This window comes from Mya arenaria, chromosome 6, assembly GCF_026914265.1.
Source record: "Mya arenaria isolate MELC-2E11 chromosome 6, ASM2691426v1".
Classification (NCBI taxonomy): Eukaryota; Metazoa; Mollusca; class Bivalvia; order Myida; family Myidae; genus Mya; species Mya arenaria.
In genome coordinates, this window is record NC_069127.1 from 67,776,522 (window position 1) to 67,796,443 (window position 19,922).

Consider the following 19,922-nt stretch of genomic DNA (forward strand, 5'->3'; position numbering starts at 1 on the left):
TTTTAACGGTAATTCTGCCGTTTTTTGTCTCCTTGTGTTGTCGTTACCCTAGACGAAACCTAAAAAAACAACAGACAATTTAAGAACTAACTTTTTAAAGAAGAACACCTTCTTTTGAAACATATCCATTTAAAAAGGAAAACACGGACTTGGAAAAAATATGTAACTAAAATTGGCTGTTTACCACCCTCTAATTGCAACTTACAGGTTTTTCGTTCGGAGCAACGGCAGCAATGGTTTAACAAATTAGCTGCAGTAGACTATTAGTTGCTGGGCTTTAATGTCTTTTTAAAGTTAACCAATCCTTTACACTAACCAAGTCAAGTCCATGCTTTATTAGCATATTTAATAGCATATCATTTATAGTATGAACGTGCTCTGCTTGACTCATTCAGTTTCCATTATTTTTCATTTTAGATACAGCATTTGCTGGTTCAAGAGACGACTTTCAAAAGAAGATCGATGACACGTACATGAACTGGTTTCTAGTAGACGGCTTAAACAATATTCCACCATATATTGCCACAAAGCCAAATTGGAAGCCGCCGTGCGCAAACAGTAACTAAATTAATTATGAACACAGTTTTCAATTTTCAATTAACACACACAAACATATATTGACAATACTCTATTGATCTCATGTATTGAAACATGTGAAGAAATTTAACTTTCCATCGGTTCGAAAAACCAATTATATCATAAATTTCAAACTCATTTTTTTCTCTTTTCAGGGAATCGGCGTAAGCGTTCTTCAACAGATGGTTCAAACATATTTGTGATTGGAAATGACGCATGCCATGGTCCTTCTACAACAAAGGAATATTGCAATGGGCCTTTACCTGATGGACGCTCTTTCAAGTACATGGGTTATTTAGTTTTTACTACCATTTTTACAATTCAATACATTCAATTATCCGCTTGAACGAATGCGAGTTTAAACTAAATATATCGTTTATGATAATTTCAAAAAAAAATAAGTACTCGTATTTGACATTGTCGGGGACGATTCCGTTACTTCCATTGATACTTAAACGTTTATTTTGTATGGATGTTTAGGGTTTCAGTTACTGAATATTTTTTTTATTTGCAAATTTATATTTAAGTTTAATCCGGATGTGTTAAGATTTAGACTTTTTGTGGATACCGTTTTGAGCCGGATGTCGCTAAATAAACTATCCATTTCAATGCGATTGAATTTCTTAACTATCCAGGCGAAATTCCGCAGTGTGGAATGCGACAACAGGAAGAATCCGCGAAAGCAATTACACAAAGCCTATTCCGTTCATTGTTGGTCAAAATACCTTTATGAAATATAACATATTCCAAAAATGAATGGTAAACATTTCTATAAAAAACAGATGTCGCATATCGCGATAAGCGTTTATGAACCTTAATTTTCATATTTTCGTATTTTATATGGCTTTCAATGTCTATAAAATACGATTATTTTACTAGATTTCAGAATTTATATATTATATTATTATGTGTAGATTATATGCTTTCCTGTGCATTATAGAGATTTTAGAGTAAAGCACTTTTATTAAAATTGTGTATAGTTATGGTTTATGTTTTGGGCTAGTGCTATGATGATAAACGTAATTTAAATTCACAATTTAAACTTAAAGAAATCATGGTTTTACGAATTTAAATCCACGAATTCATGATTTCAACCTCCAGATTTTATGAGTTCTTGAAGTTGAAATTGTGAAATAAGTCAGATAAGTAGATCCAAACATTTGGCCATGTTGGAAATTTTTATCTTGCCCACGGCCATAGATAAAACAAGTACCCGTATGGAACTCCTTTTTTATTGTCATCACAGAATTACCTCCCTTGTTGAAGACCGTCGTTTATAGCATAGTGGAAACCTTGTCTGGTGGCAATAATTAAAAATACGTAAAATAAGTTTTCGCGCTCCGAAATAATGCTGCCCTCTTCTCAGAACTATTTAAAGAATGAATTTATCTTTACATAATCTGAATCACTGCGCTCATATCCTTTACAACCATGAAGTATCACATATATATTATATTATTTTCACTACGCACAAAAGAGTTCCAGCGAAAAAGACATGTTTTGTTCGTTTAACTGAGGTGGGGGACAAAGCTTCTACCATAGCCGCTCGTGTAAGATAGGTTCATCCCTTCTCTCGCGCAGAGTGTTCTGCGAAAACTCGGTAAACATCGTTTACGCAAAACACCATACGCTCGGGTTCGGATAAATCTCGGCCATGGAAGGTACTCTTATAATCTATAACTATATATCACCCCCCCCCCATGCTAGATGAGTCACGCGCTGTGACGCACTACTTTTTATTTCTTTAATCATACACTTTATGTAAGCATATTTATGCTTTTTCATTAAAGGATTTCCATAAACGTTAACTTTACAAAATATATAGCTTTAAAACAAGACAGAATAACCCTTAAGTACCTTATATTTTTAGGAACTTCTAAACCCACAAATGAATACAATGAATACAAATTAGTGTGCGTCATGACGACAGTAAAAATCATCGCACACGCTTTTTGGTGGTTCAAACATATGGTTTTCTATGTCATTTTAGGTATGCTTGTACATTTATAAATATCAATCATGTGTGTCCGGTACTGATAGAAAAGTCCGAGCCTCAGGTACGCTCCGTAGCCACAAACTCGGAAAGCCTCGTTACCTGGCAACCCAGGTGCCCTTGGGTTGATTTTTTTATCTGGACCGGAAAAACATGACATATATAATTAGTCCGTACAACGTCGGTGCTCCGACGTTAACCCGAAGTTAAATTATGGTAGGCGACGATGTGATCAAAATCCCCATGTCGTCTTAACGTCGGGTGTAAGCTAGAAACCTGCAGCCAAGTTTATAAGCATTGGCTAAGTTCTCCATATGTTCTTCAAATTGTGAAATTAGATAATGTTATTGGATAATAGTAATTATTGGGTACACTTTGAACAAATCAGAACTAACCAGTTTTATACAATTGGCCTCTATCCTTAAATGTTGACATTGACCTTGAGCTAGTGTTCCTTGGACATTGTTTCTGCATTTCGTCTTGATTCGTTGAGCATTTGACCAAAGTTTGAGGAAATCCTTCAAAGGGTTTAGGCCTGCTGGGGCAGACACACAATCCTGTTACCTTGAATGGTGACCATGCCCTTCAGTCGGCGAGGCTGAAAAATGAGATATACGTGCTGTCCGGATGAGGTCAACAGTTACCCAGTAGGGAACAAATATCATTTTCAAAACTATTAGTCAACACAAACGGCACATTCAATACACGTTACATAAATAAAATGTCCAATACTGAATTGTGACCCTGTCGTCGATCCATGGTCCTGGGTCTTGCACGCAACACATTATCTTGATGTGGTTACGAATTTGTCCCACACATGTGAAGAACTCGTACGAATGTGTCACACGTGTGACATATTCGTATGACTTTGTGTGGAAATTACGGTTCAACAAAGCGTCATTGTTCAAAAATGCGATTGGGTTTCTTTCAGAGTAAAATCCTTTGTATGTACGGACTACGGCTGCACCGAAACTGTATACTCACAACCAATAAAAACAGGTAACTTGAATATTAACGAGATCTCCCTTGGTATATAACTGCCGTAAGATAACCTGTGAACGTTCGCGAATGTTTCGTGTTAACCACTTAATTTTCGCGATACTTATCTAGCTATCTAGTTAATATTCGCGAAACTTTATCTGTAAGATGAATATCATAAGACTCAAAACTGCCTTGAAAGTGCCAAGAACTGCAACCTTTTACCTTTCTTTGGCTGTACAACATAAACAGGTTAACTAGTTATGGTTTGCGGAATCCACTTAATAAGTTACGAATATTATCTAAATAATTCAATAATTATCGCGAAAATTAAATGGTTAACACGAAACAATTCGCGCACGCTATCAGGTTATCTTACGGCAGTTATATGCCACCACACCCTTTGTCTCCATTTAACATTAACGAATTTACAAAAGATGTTTTAATTATTATGTTAAAGCCATTGTCCATTTAGTTATTGTACGTCGTTCACAACTGAATATTGTTTGTCTATTTTTTTCTCTTTCTCACAGTGAAAATACTTGTTTCAGGTACAGGTTATTGGTGTTTGGTCTTTGTTACATTCTTATAATTTGTTCGTTTTTCAGCTACCGTTGCATTTTTGTATAATTTTAATAAAAAATGATATTCAACTGAAATACCGTTCTGCTTAAACTTAATGTCTTAACAATCGCAATGCAGGTGAATGCTTTTTCTTCTTCATATATTTAAAATTAAGAAAATCCTTATTATTAAACAGTGGAATGAATGACGACAAAGTTTTGTTTCTGCATGTAAACACTCAATATTGATCAAAATTATTCCTCGGCGTTTGAAACGGATTTGATCATATATGATTATGACCAATATATTACATATGGAACCTGTCTTGTTTTGTAACGGTATAAACATATGCATGTAAACCTCCATTTAAATCAACCTTAGACTCACACTATGAAGTATATACATAGTTTTATCAAAATATACGTTACCAGTGACATGTTGTGACAACAAAGACAATATTATTACTATGATTGGATTTAAGGTTTCTATACTTAAAACACTTTCAAGTGATTTCTTGAGTGCTTGAGGAACGTTCTATCCATGTTTTCTCTATTTTAAGCACATAATCATACCTGTCGTTTTTATCGATTTCATACCGTCAAAAGCAATCATATATGGCTTAATAATGTAGTCATTTCTATCGTGTATTGGAATCTTTAATATTTTATTCTGATTAACATATATGGAAAGTACTTTAACTATTTTAAATAGTGACCTATTATTTAATTAGATGAAAACAGTTTCAAAAGTTGAAAATATAATGTATTAGATGTTTAATTATTTATTTTTTAGTTTTATTAAATTTAGAAACTGTTATAAATCTAAGTTACAGTAATTCAATACTAGTACATGATTGTCATTGTTTTAGTTGATTATTTCTGAAAAATAATATCATTGAAGGTCGTGGCAATGCGTTCGCATTTAGGCATTAATTTGAATGAATGTCCGTTAAATTTAAAAGTATAGTGAAAACTTATAATTAATTCACTGACTTAACATTTCTTTTTAATTATTGTTTGCCATTTTCTTCACAAAGATATCAAGGACTGTGCAATTAATAATTATAGCGCCTAACATGACGGCGGCGTTTGTGGGCGGAGCGGTGTCAGCGGTTGTTGTGCTAGTCCTAGTTGTTTTGGTGGTCTTCTTAATGAGAAGGAGACAAGCAGCGTAAGTGAACCTTATGTGTTATAGATGTGTTCTGAACATTTTAAAAGCAGGCAACACTTACCTCACACTTCAATCATGTAGACATGTTGCAATACTACAACACTTATTCTTACCATTCTGCTTGAAGAAAAGACAAACTGTTTATGGATGTTATGCTTTTGATGTGCATGCGACAAACTTGTGTGTGTTTATTGAAATGATATTCATTTTACATCAAGAGCAATTTCCCTTTCACAGCTGTTTCAAAAAGGACACAGAAAGCATAACACATACATCCAGTGAACGATTCGTTGAAATGGGGGCAATACAAACGATAGCACTACCTGGAGCTGTATACTTGTAATAATTGCTTTGCCATTTGCTTTTTAATGTGCTCATTCGTTTTAGAATTTGTATCGGAACTAATAGTATACTAGATACATTTCGTGATCGGATATTCCCTTTGATCGAACTCGTTCATCATTTAAAACTAATTTGAGTCGCATCAGTGGATGTTTTGGACTAGAGTCGGTAACTTTGATTTATAAAGAACGTTTCACTAATGCACTGAATATTTATTGAACTACAATTGTATTTTATGTCGAGCAAAGTATCAACTTTAGACCAAAATGGCTGTGTTGCAACTTATAAGTGAGAAGACAGTCAATGAGTCTCTTGTTTCAGACATGGTCCAGTAAAACTGACTGAGTTTCCAGCCTTTGTAGAGAAGATGCACAGGGACAGTGATCTTCTCTTTGCTGATGCTTACAAGGTTTCTTTCGCACTATCCTCTATTTTAATTACAAACATTTTTAACATGTTGCACGCTGAACATGCGAATACAATATTCATACGAGTCTCTTGATTACGATCATTAGATTTTCTAGGATTTCGCCTTGAATCAACCATTAAATAGAAGTTTTTTCCAAATAGTTTTATTAATCGATATTTATTATCTCTTGCCAAGCCGTGAGTTTTGGGAAAGGGATATTGTTTTGGCGTTGTTTGTCTGTCATTCCATCATTCCTCATAGTTTTCTGTCCGAAACCATATCTTTGTAGGACTTTGTCAGATGATGTTCAAAAGTGGTCAGATCGTTACCCTTGATGAACTATCGACTGCTTGTAAAAGTGAGTCACATCGGGTCAAAAAGTAGGTTACTAGGTCAATTCTTAAAAAAATCGTTGGACGACAATACAGGCATTGTTTTTGATTCAATTTAAAGCGGGATCACATGTGATAAAATAAATTAGGTCACTAGGTCAAACTTAAAAGTTTGTGTCAGCGCCAATGTAATCGGAATCATATCATGGAAGGGATTGGTTAGATTATCTTTAAACTTGGGCAGATTGTTTTCTTCGACATTAGGTCAAAACCTAGACACAATAACAAATCTTAGAATAATTCTAATCCAACACACTAAGGGCATTATATTTAGTCCACTAGTCATCAATCTTAATCAAAATGTTCCCCTCGATATACTCTTAGACAATTTAAACTTAGTCACGTGTGATAAAAAACTATGTGGGTTTGTCTGAGACAATTTCATGGTAATGATTTGTCAAATTTTTTTTTTCAAACTTGGACTGCAGGTTAACCTTAATAAAATCTCACTGGGTTTTGAACAGGGTCAAATTGGTTCATAACTAGGTCACAAGATCAAGTCAAAAATATTAGACACATGTTTCTTTGTAATGAACCATATCATGGCAATGATTTGTCGGATAATGTTCAAACTTGGACAGTAGTTTATCCTTTATGAAGTATCATTATATGTAAAGGTGGGCCACATGGGGTCGAAGAGTAGAAAAAACATGTCAGTATACTATAGGAAATAGATCTGGTTCAATAATTATACACATGATCAAAATAATTTACTTCATGAAATCATTGACTAGTTTGAAACTAGGTCAGATGAGGTCAGAAACTATGACACAAGGTCAAATCTCTGAAAACTAATGTTCAGAAAACAATATTGATATTGATTTGTAAGGCTTTCTTCCAACAATGGTCAGAATGTTCCCCTTGATGTTGTCTTTGTAGAACCAAACAATCGCTTTGATTGGTCAGGCTTTGTTTAAACAATGGTCAGAATGTTCTCCTTAATGTGGTCTTGGCGGACTTTAAAAGTGGGTCACCTGGAGACAGAACTAAGCTACAATGTCAAATCTTAGAGAAATCTTGGGAACGAATAAAGGCAATATATAGGGTCCAATATTCAAGAAATTTAGTCACAATGTTTTGCCTCGATGAAGTTTTCGATTAGTTTGAGTTCAAAACCTAGCACACTCATATCTCAGAAAACAAACATGTAAACATTCTTAAGGCTATTTACTTGTTAATATTAATGATCCATTTCCATAAAACTTAATCAGAATGTTTGCCTTGATGATTGTTTTGAACTGGGTATAAACGTTGGGTAAACAATTAGGTTACTAGGTCAAATCGTAACGATACACTTTATACAATATTATTTTATTTCAAATAATTTGTAAACAAATCCATTTCTCATAGCCGAAGTTCATAAGAGTCCATCATTCTGCAGCCGTAGTTCATGTGTCTGTTGGAATATTTAACCATCACTTAATTTTGATATCATCTTCTTTGCCTGATCAGGCGGAGGATATCAATTCAACGAATTTGCTTGTTTAAATTGTCGTTAGAACAGAAATGTCTACTACAGGTTTGCATATAGTTAGTTTTTCCAAACCTATATAAAGCACAAGGTGCAAACTTTTAGGATCACCAGGACACTTATTGTTATGCATATTGTTTTTATCCTCCAATTTTAGTTTATAAATGAATATAACAACTCCTTTGTTTCATATATAACTAGCATATTAAGGAACCAAGACCTAAACACCCTTGTACAGTTGCTAAATCTCAGAATTGCCGAGCGAAAAATCGATACACATACAGTATTCCATGTAAGTATGTCACTCTCTGAAGTTTTAGTTTTGGGTTTTCCTTAACTATTGATTTAGATATGTAAGTCATGATTGATATAATTGTATAACAATATTTTTTAATCACGCGGCTATAACTTATGTACTTTTAGATGTCCTCTAATTGATTAATGTTGGGACAAATGTGGGTTTGGGAGACTGCAAATTAGCCCTAACAAGAGGTCTTAGTTTTTCTACGTTTTCACTGGTCATACATATGCAGTTACCGTTACATTAACTATGACGATATTTTGATATGTGTTTAATGTTGACTGTGTTGTAGCGATGTGTCTCATGTTATGTATCTGTTAGGTCTTAAAACTTGAGTTTGTAAAGAGGGCTTCGGATTTATTAAGACTACTGTGCTTGTCCTGAGCCCAAGTTTCTTGAATTTTATTTCGTTTCATATAACTTATCATCCTAATGAAACCATTTTTGGTTTGGTATAATTTGTGTTATATAACTATATTGAAGAGTTCTGAGACATTTAAAGAAAATTATCTCTATGATAATATCGATAAATTTTAATTTTTAAAATCAAGTTTAAGTATGTAATTTGGCTACATTTAAAAAACTACTGGCCTTATAATGATAAAGATTTCATTAAAAAGGCCTGAGTATTCTATTGTTTTACCTTTAGACGACCACTCGCGAGTAAAACTTGGACCGTCAGACAATGTTGGGGGATCTGACTATATAAATGCCAATTACGTTCCGGTACGTGACGCCTGATTTTTATATGTATTAATTACTTTAAATATTGGTATGTTTATGAAGTGAAAATAAACGTATACTCGAAAGAATTTTCATATGACTGTAATTTATCACAGGGCTACACATCCCCACGCGCGTATATTGCCACCCAGGGTCCGATGCAGGCGACCTTTGACGATTTCTGGCGAATGGTGTGGGAGCAAAATGTTGACACGATTGTTATGCTGACGAAGCTTGTGGAAAACGGAAGAGTAACAAATTCTCACACAGTTGCCATATAATGTGTTAATTAAAATCGAAAATAACATATACCGACAAAGGCTTAAAACAATCACAACTTAATAATTTGAATAAAGGACAGAAAATAGCTATTCAGTGGTTAATTTTACACATACTCAGTACGATAACAGGGAATATTTTGTATACATCTTTCATTAAACAATGCTTAACAGAATATAATTGTTATTTCAAATGCGTATTACTATTCTTATTTCTAAGGCAAAGTTATGTATGTTTATTTTCTAAAATGAAACGAAAAATAGCAAAAGTTTATATGCTAGGTTATACAGCGCCAATCCGTGAAAATCTGAATCTATAAACCTGTAGTTGTTGTTGGTGTTGCATAATTGAAGATTATTAGAAATTATTTTTCTAGATAGATAGATAGATAGATCAACAAAAAATGTTTTACTAAATTTTAAAACATTTTTCCATACAAAACTATATTTTCTGCCCATTGGCTAATGTGATAAATGAAATTTTACAATAAGATAACGTTACACCACTTCAAACACCAGGAAGAATTAAAAGGTAGCTGACTCAGTTTTCTTTGGAAACATATTATATTTATTTGTTTAAATCAATTCTTTCTTTCTCGTTGATCATAAATTACTATTACTTAAGTCATACAAACTTTAAAAAAGGGAAAAACAACAGAAAATATTAGTATTGTTTCATTTTTGGCGCCTTATTTTGCAATTCTCTTTCCATTTACTCAAGCACTCATTATGTTATCACATGTACAATACAAGACTTGTATCACTAACTCAATATTTTTTCTGTTATAAAATCATCTGCCCTTTGCTGCCTTTAAAGCAAAAACAAAACTACCATTCTAAGCACTTTTTTTGTTTTATAAATGAGCTTGGTGCCTTAACGTTTTAATGTTTGCATTAGTAAAATACATCTAAATATTCGTGTTTCTGCAGATCAAGTGTGACAAATATTGGCCGGATGTGTATAAGCCGAAGTATTACGGGGACCTGGTTGTCTCGGTGACGTCAGAGTCCAACCTCTCCGACTACACACTCAGAATCTTCGAAATCAAATTAGTGAGTTCTTGAGTTCACCCTTTTGCAGAATTATGTATCAGTTGTCATAGCATTTGTTTTCGAATTTGATTGCGATCTTTTAAGTCTAATTTATTTAGACAGAACGTTTGCTTGTAGCTAAATTTGTCTTGACTTAAACTGAATTAAATACTTTCAATTTGTTTAAAATTTGATATTCAGTTGATGTCATTAAACAAGTAAGTTAGATACAAAGTCCTATAAAGTACTCCAACCTACTAGTACACAAACTCTACAAATGCTCAGGAAGTAAAAGAAGGAAGTTAAAGCGCTTCTATTACCTTTAATTACCTGACTTTGGGTCCGTAGCGGCATTGATGCACGTCGTCACTCAACGGGCCCTTAGTTTGTACACTAAATTATTATTTAAACTGGATTTATAGGAAGTGTTTTATCGCATACAAATATTTCTTCCATTTGTCTTCACCAACACCATCTTACTTGGTTTTATTGGCATGTTGTATGACCTGATGTAGTTGAAAAGTTGCATAGATACATGTTTTTGCCAGTAAGCACGAATGCCTTCGGGGGAGCAACCTAGATTTGTATCATTCGTGTTTAAAATATGAACATTTAAATTATAATTCCAATGCATATGCGGTTGTGTTGTTTCCCCGCTTGTCAACGCCCCTAATGTTCCCATTCCAGAAGGGGGAACGGCGTTCTGTCCGTCAGTTCGCTTATCTGAAGTGGCCTGATATGGGCTGCCCTGAGTTTCCGGAAATGCTCCTGGAGTTTCTGGAGACGGTGAAAGATCACAATAAGCGTCAACGTGGCACAAGGCACAAGGCGTCAATGGTTGTGCACTGCAGGTGGGCTGGGATTGTATATCAAAAGTGTCAATTTCCTGTTTCTGCTTATGCGGTGCATTTACCTGCACTATCTTTCTCGAAGATCAGTATGTTCTTAAACCCTCACTACCGACATTATGCATGACTTACCTAAAACATGACACCGTGTATTGCTTGTTTTGTTTGTTTTTTGGTTTCAAATATGGCAGTTTTTAATTAATCCTCTTCCTTATGGCGATCATGTGTTGGTACATTATCGTTATTTTACCAATGTCACCTTCGAAAATAGTTTTTCATTGGTCAAAGACAAGTGTAAATTTGATATTAATATTAAAGTGCATTATACACATTTTCGTTAAGAGTGATATTATTCCGATCTACAACTCTTAAATGTAGCGCTGGAGTAGGTCGGACGGGGACATTTATCGTTGTGGACCACCTACTGCAACACATCCGTCACCATGACGACGTAGACGTATACAAACTCGTGCTTGATATGAAGAACCATCGTTGCAACATGGTCCAAACTGAGGTGGGTTTACGTGCTTGGTATGTCTATTCATTTGACGGTTTCGAATAGAGGTGGCCTATCGCATAGGATTGTTCTGTACATACTTCCCCCGGTGGAGCATCTGCAGCAAATGGTCCAAACTTAAATAGGTTAACGTATGTACTTGTTCTGTCCGTATTTCTCGTGGTAGGGCATCTGCAGCAACATGGCCAAACTGAGTCGGGTAACTTTTGTGCTTGTTTTGTGCATACTTTTCGTGGTGGAGCATCTGCAGCAACATGGTTCAACATGAGTCGGGTAACGTATGTGCTTGTTCTGTCAGAACTTTCCGTTGTGGAGAATCTACAGCAACATGGTCTTAACAGAGTCGGGTTACGTATGTGCTTGTTTTTTTCCGAACTTCCCGTGGTGGAGCATCTACAACAACATGGTCCAAACTGAGGTGAGTGAAATAATGTGCTTGTTTTGTCTAAACCTTTCGTGGTGGAGCATCTGAGGCAACTTGGTCAAAGCTGAGGTATGTGAAGTTTTGTGTTTGTTTAGTCTATACTTCCTGTGGTGAACCACCTGCGTATTCAAGTTCATGTTACAGATAAGGAACAATATAAATAGTCCAGACTAAGCAATATTAAGCTGTGTAATCTTAATAATGTCGAGTTTATAGTAAGTAACTGTTATAGTTATTTTAAATGAGATCATGTCTTACAATGGTAAATTCAATTTTATATCCAGGACCAGTTCATCTTTATCCACGAGTGTCTGAAGGCGTGTATTACCTCGGACAGAAATTATGAAGAGGTTGAGGAACGTAAGTTAACCTGTTTAAGTTACACACATTGAACGCATGTACGGGATACTGTTTATTCTGTCTTGAATGGTGTTTTCGTGATTAAGTTTTGCCACTGTTGGTCTCGATTCAAAATATCTCGATAGAACAACACCAAATTCAGAGACAAACATGACAATATCTGTCGCAACATGCGTAGTCCGTATGATTGGTATGGCTCACAAACTGTTTGAATATAATGTTATTAATTAGGTGATTTCATATTGGCCCAGTTATTTGTCCGAGGTTATCTGTATACAGCTGACCGAGGACAAATAACTAGGCCAATATGAAATCACCTAATTAATAAGTATATTACTAATTAACTATTACGTATGGTTCGACATTTTGGTTCAAAAAAACATTCTTATAACTTACCTCAATTTTATTATACACGTGTAGTTGAAGCCTGTTTATCGCTTATTCATTCATGGTGTCTGCTTTTCTGGACTTAATTTTGCTGATTTTGACACGCATCCTTTAGTGACATTGCACATACTTATGAATAAAGCGCTGTACAGTCTTTTCGTCTTTATTTCGTAAATCGTTTGCTATAACGTCAAATGCTTCACCTTCGTCGTCCATTTTGTCGTTGTACAGAAACATAATTCTCGTAAATATCACCAATGGGTTAAATACAACTGTAATATCAAACCGTTCAGAGTGGTTAAAGTATCTAAATAGGCTATTAATTCCAAATACGGTTAAACGAAGCACAAAATTTTCCAACAGTCGGTAAAATAGAAAACAAACTGGCTACCTTTTGAAATAATTTTCAGCATATTTCTCATATAGCGAGTTTCGGCAGCTAATAAAAATGGTCCATATGGTGATATTGGCCGAGTTTTGGTCTATATTGGCAGAGTTTTGAAATATATTTTCTTCAATTGCTTAGTATTCGTACCGCGATTGTCCCCGTATCACGTGAAATACGCAATAGTTTATTTATGATACGTTCAGATATGTCGAGGCGCATTCACGATGGCTTTCATGTGTATTTTGATAATTTGTTTGACAAGTCCCGATAATGTCGTAGGTTACGACATTTGACGATCGGAAGCTGAGCGATTATACGACCACACGAACGTCTGTTTACATTGCTGCTACAATACTGTCTTAAACATCACAGCAGAAAGCGAAGTGAATTGTTATCGTTTCAAAACTTTGCTAATCGCTAGCTAATCGTAGATAATTTTCATCGAGTATACTAAAACGTTTCAGTGAATCGTGATCAATCGTTTTGGTCGCCTGTTATCGATCTTATAGTGCCATGAAGTTCATCAGCAGTAATCATCAACTTTTTATATTTCTATTTAGTCAACCATTGGCTTTCGCACGAACGTTCTATGTTATTTTAATACACTCGTTTCAAAACAACGTCTTAAACAATTAGTCATTGCTAATATTGTATAATTTAATACTTTAAAAACTACCTACGAACTGCTTATCGTGAGACTTTCTGCGACTGGTCGCCTGATTAAATACGAGGTCATCAAATTGATTTCTACTTTTGTACAAATGCCCCTTATTTGACTTGATTCATGATTCATAACTTTATTGATATATCACGCGATGATTTAAAACCTGTTGACGAATATAACTGCAACAAACCTATTTAAAATGAAGTTGAATGTGATTGTTACCGCGTCGTCGCAAAGAACCTTAACTTATCTCAGGCCAATTGAGATACCGAGTTATCTTTTAATCGCGATACCCATTGGGCTAAATGAAGAGAAACAATTACAATAATTATGTAAAAAACTACAGAAACAAGCTCAGTAGCAAAACATTAAAACTTGACCCGGATTAATGGCACTTGGTAAACCCCTTTTCATCGTGAGTTGGCCGCGAAATGAAGCTATGTTGATGTTTTGTTACTGTTTAGGACAGTCAAAGTTAAATGGTCCAGTTTAAACGTTTGTACCATTTTTTGTTCCAATAATATAAAAAGAATGATATTTTTGATATATTGTTTTTGCAATGAGCCATGAACTGTGAAGAAATAGAACAAAACACTAACAGTTCATGGAGACATAGTAGAACTAAAATCGCGTGAATGCGATTTCACACCGACACGTTTGGAATACGGATGTAGAGTTGTGCCTGTGCGAAGGTTTTTCTCGATTTACCAGAGTAGGTTATTCGTAAATGGTTTCCTTGACAGTGGGAGCTAGGCTTATCCCTGCTCGCAGGAGAAACATTGATTAACTTTCTGATTAAACGTGTTGGAAGTTCTCAACAAAGATAAGACATATTCGAGCGTTCTGCCTATAAAAGTAATAATACATATTGGGTTGATATTGCTAACACCTTAATTGTTTTTTATTGTTTGTCTATTCAGATATGTACGAACAACTCACGATTATGGGGAGACAACATCTACAATGTTAGTTGACATGATGAAAAAAATGGACAACACGAATGATAGCATCTTGGAATTCTAACATGTATAATACTACACTACATAATTTTACGGTGACACGTCTGTTTATAGTTGTTTTTCGTTCATTTATAATTCGTCTTGTTTAACCAGAATGTTATGGATCAAACAATTTTCAGAATTGTGTCAGTCATTGTTAAACGGTCTTTTACTTCTTCCATTCTATGACATTCATCTGATATAAACACATTACATGATATGAGTGTTATGTACATGTTTCTCGAACTAATAACTCACTATTGTTTTCAATCTTTTGCATATTGGCCATAGAAGATCCATCCTTTTAATGTTTTTTACTAATATATGAGCTGTGTGTTTTTCTCAATTAAAAGAAACTGTCTAGTTTGTTGGGATAAAATATAGTTCTGCTTTGTTCTGTTTTAAACTTCGCTTCTGTGAACCTAATGCTTGTGAAATAAAATATACTATAACATGTGCTTAATAAATGGATTCAACAGACAGAAGAGTTATAAACTTTTTCTATTGTAACGTGCGACGTAAAAAACGCAACAGATCCCTTCAGATAAAAGCATGATCGACCCTGAAGGGTTCCGCTGGTCTTTATATACAGTAAATTTTCAATTTACACAGAGCCCGGGCTTTGCTTATTTGCCTAATACCAACCAAGTAAACATACGTACTATGAACGTACTTCCGTCTATAACAGAATGGTTTACTATGAACGCAAATCCGCCGCCTGCAGCGGACCGTTACATTACCAACCAAGTAAACATATGTTCTATGGCGTACTTCCGTCTATAACGGAATGTTATACTATGAACGCTTATCCCCCGCCGACAGCGGACCGTTGCATTTCTTTCCCCTCCGAGAAGACTCGTCCCGAGTCATTGTCTGGGAAATTCGTTGGTAAGGCAACTCCGATTTGGCAGTTGTCAACATCCCACCATTGCCACCATTTGTAACGAGCGACACCAACAAGGCCAGCAGATCCCTTCAGAGAAAAGCATACTCAAACTTCTCGTCGGGTGGTACACTCATTTTGCATTGCGGACATATAGGCTGCATCGACTCCCGGCCATCTCAGACCTGGAACAAGAAATACATAATCTTGAGCCCATACAGGTTTTCTACGTTTTCTGACATTGACATCAAAACTATGATCAATATTTAAATCTATACCATGTTCATCATCGATATTTTCAGATTCTACCGTTTGGTCATCTCTTACTTCGTTGTTTACCTCTATCTTATCATTTTCTCTATCTAATCCCTGACTTTTAGATTTTCATATTCGATCACAATATATAACCTGTCCTTTACCTTTCTACCACAATTGTTTATTTTTCCAAAAACAATGATTTCTAATTTCATCAACCCTACGCGGTAACAACCTAATTTCCCAACGCTTTGCAAAGCGATTTTCCGCCCATTGATTGTCAAGGTGTCCTGTATAACATCGATATGAACAGTGTGCATTTTCATAAAATCAATCCTAAGTACGACATCACCATCCATGTCTGCTGCTACAACTTTACTCGGGCAACTCGTTTTACCGAGCTGTATTGCAAGCTCCGAACTACCGATTATATCCATGCTACTTCAAGAAGCCGTTCATCATTTACCATATTTTACTGGAAATTAATGTTAGCGTAGCTACTGTATCTACAAGGCAAGCGACGTCTATACTTTCTATCTTAGCTGACACAAATAAACCAGCCGATGTTTGGATATTAGCTTGTTTTAAGCTTTGCTGCTGTTGTTGCTTATTATTTTCCTTCTTTCCGTCATAAGGTTCACTTTTAATATTTGGATAATCCCTTCTTAAATGTTGTTCTGACCCACACTTAAGACTAGCTTTCTTTCTGTCCAAATGACTTTCATTCGAATGATTACCAAATGATCATTACTTTTAAGTATAACACTGTTTCTTGTACGGTGTTTGCTGATAACTTCTTCTACCAGTCTCATTTTTCTATGGTAGCCGGTACCATTCCTTTCTGTCGTTTCTCTGCACGGTAAAAGGACTCTATTTCAACAGCATACCGAACAAATTCATTTAAATCAGCAGGCCTAGCCTGTTTTGCTTTCAATCGCATATCTGCATTTATCAATGAATCGATAAATTGCTCTTTTGCGAGCGTTTCTCGCACGTCATTTAGTGCGCTTCGATATGCCAAATTTGTGAGACGGCGAATACCCTGGCCAAGCTCTGACATTGTCTCAGTAGCTGTTTGTTGCCGATCCCTTAACTGTACCAGGTACAGTTCAGTTTGATTTGGAGGCGCAAATCGATCCTCCAAAGCTCTCACCAATTTCTTGTAGTCGGTAGTGTTATTTGCAAGGTTTCCGAATACACATTGCTCCTGTCCCCTCAATGAAACAGACAGATGCATGCCTTTTTGATGGTCATCCCAACCATTGAATGAAGCACATGCTTCAAAATGGGTTTTATAGTCCGCCCAGGCACTGGCCCCATCATAAGTCGCGGGCTTCATCTTTAAACCCCGATCAACTGTGCCCCCACTATTATATATCTGCTTCTTATATTATAAAGGCACAGTTTCTGAACAACGTGCTTTCTTCCTTCGTTCAGTTACGAATTTATCTGGCCTGTCATTATTTTCATGCAATCCGCCTGGAAGGCTTTGTTCGTAAAGGAAACACTTAATTTAGTTTGCGTTTCTGTCAACAACCGTCTTGGTCTTGTCAATTTTCAATGAAAAACCGGGGTGGATTCTATCAGTTCTCTTTTAACAAATGAACTAGGCATATCCATCTTACCACGCAGTATATTGTCCATGACTGGCGTTGATGCATCGATTTTAAATGAAGTTATGTCAATCTCCCGTTGCATTGCATCAATTTCTTGTTGTAACTTCATTATATGGATGCTGTCGCCTTAAATCATCTATCTCTTACTCCATATGACGTTCACGATCACTTCTTCCGGCCATTGTCGTAGGTTTGTGGATATATATGAAAATTCAAATTGTCCCTCGTTGGACGCCAAATTTTGTAACGTGCCGGGGCTAACTTTCAGATGGTTATATATAAGATTTTCTTCCCTGCCTACTTTACCAAATAATTTGCACTTATGATTACTTAAAATGATTGGATAGTGAAAACAATTATCGTTCAATCAATAGTAAATCAACAAAGATTGGAATATTAACCGTTTTCATAGACGTATTAAATTATCTTACTTTTTCAATATCCCTAGCTTTCCACATAAAACTGTTCTAATGGTATTAGGTCAATGTACAGTAAGGACTTTTCAGTTTACGTTCATGGCTTTTATTGTTTAGGAAGCGCTTTTCTATTTAATACTCTCGGGTTCTCAGATTATACCATACTTATATCTATATTAAATATAGATAGTTCGGTATAAACCCCTAGGGATTTAACGTCACCGTGTATATTTGCCGCTAGGACAAATAGTGTTTAATCCCTATTCGAGATAATAAATTTATTACACCTCGTCTTATCTAGTTGTTTCTCTCGAAGAAGCCAGCACAAGAATGACTCAAACTCGCTGGTTTGCTCTTTTTACACTAACGATATCACGTGACCACATTTGACGGTCCTAACCAGTTGGAGTTGTCCATTTTAACGCTAAGTCTTTTTCCGTAGGGGGTTTGCCTTATTTTCACAATTTGAGAAATAAGCATAATTATTATAAATAGCTGTTTGCATCATGCTTATTATTATTATTCAACCATCAATTTTCGATCATGTTGTATCATTAGCTGTCGTTTTCATAGATAAATTCATTTGTGGCTCACAGTTTTAGAAAGAACAGACTAAGTACTGTTTTGTTTTTGTGCATTATGGGTCATAATGCAGATCGTTCAGAATATTGAAAAATGCCCCAGCCATCGGCATCACATCAAAAACTATTACTAAGTTTTAACATTTTTAGGCAACTTATTATTCCAAGCAAACGTAGTAAATAGGTACTAAACCGTTTTACCTAATGCTATAAAACATCAAGTGATCGATCAATCTATTAAATTATTATGTGTATTCTTAAAGAAAAGTCTTTGAATATAAAATTAAAATGCCAATATTTACATTGCGTCAGACGCGTGTGGGAATACGGATGTCGGAGACTTCGAACAACTTCAATATCGCATCACAACTATATCTTACCATTCTTGGTAATTCGTTCAACCTGAATCATCGACAAATGGAACGAACACTCCAGTAACGATATTGTAGTGGTAACTGGTACGAAGTCTACGTAAATCGGGGAAACCCCGTGCCTTGCTGTCAGATTCTCGGTAGGAAAGAGAAGATCGATACAACATGACGTTTCTAGTGAAAAGTGTTCAGATATGTATTAATCAATAAAACATGCATCTCAGTTAAACTCACCTTTACAAGCAATAATCAGACTTATTTGCTTTGATTCCAAACTGGGAGTAGCATTTGACACTGGTTCCAATTCCAAATAAACAAAATTGCGTCCATTATTTACTTTAGGTTTTCATCAAAGTCATTGTAGTGTGAAATGCGGATTAATAAATTTAAATTTGAATCCATAAATATTTAGGTACAGCTTTACTTTATGAATTTTGCAAGAACAATTACTGTTGAAATCTGTTTACTGACAAAAAGCAGTGTGCTACATATTGTTTTGCACAGTAATGAAATATACTTTCCTACCAAATGTAGAACTATTTTTAACGCATTAACAAAACTATCCATATGTGGAAGAAAAATAGAGTACTATGGGTGTTTTATAATTGATTTTCATTGGTTAAAGGAGGTCAAACCCCGCCCAAAACATGTACAATTCGATTGCCGGCCTGCACGCGCTTCATATGAGCAATGAAAGACAAGTTTTTCCTGTTTTTCCCATTTTTATGGTTCAGTGGTGCCCATTTTTTAACCCATCACTCCGGCAAAGATTTAGAAAGTGTCCCCTTGCACACATGTTGACGTTGGAGGGATTCTAACCCGTATTAAGATAACTCACATTCTATGAATGCTAAATTTCTCAACATTCAGACAGTTCCTAGAGTCTATGTCAACATCTACAAATTTTCATAATACCGTATTATGAATGACGCCATTTTTACAAACAAATTCCCATTTTCTTAATGTCAGCATTTAATCATTCAGA

The 19,922-nt window shown here is 35.3% G+C and overlaps 1 protein-coding gene across 1 annotated transcript; it reads left to right on the forward strand.

Annotated features, from left to right (window-relative positions):
* Positions 1-473: 473 nt before the first annotated feature.
* On the forward strand, positions 474-14,838 carry LOC128237986 (tyrosine-protein phosphatase 10D-like). Its single transcript, XM_052953562.1, has 13 exons — positions 474-558; positions 732-858; positions 3,501-3,568; positions 5,179-5,281; positions 5,945-6,032; positions 8,097-8,187; positions 8,846-8,922; positions 9,036-9,170; positions 10,128-10,250; positions 10,917-11,080; positions 11,456-11,591; positions 12,303-12,378; positions 14,738-14,838. Exons 1-13 carry the CDS (start codon positions 474-476, stop codon positions 14,785-14,787), a joined length of 1,323 nt encoding a protein of 440 aa, XP_052809522.1. The 3' UTR covers positions 14,788-14,838.
* The last annotated feature ends 5,084 nt before the right edge of the window (positions 14,839-19,922 follow it).

Coding starts and splice junctions, on each gene's coding strand:
- LOC128237986 (XM_052953562.1), top strand. CDS start 474: ATGAACTGGTTTCTAGTAGACGGCTTAAACAATATTCCACCATATATT. Junction 5,282..5,944: donor ATGAGAAGGAGACAAGCAGC/GTAAGTGAACCT, acceptor CTCTTGTTTCAG/ACATGGTCCAGTAAAACTGA. Junction 12,379..14,737: donor TTATGAAGAGGTTGAGGAAC/GTAAGTTAACCT, acceptor TTGTCTATTCAG/ATATGTACGAACAACTCACG.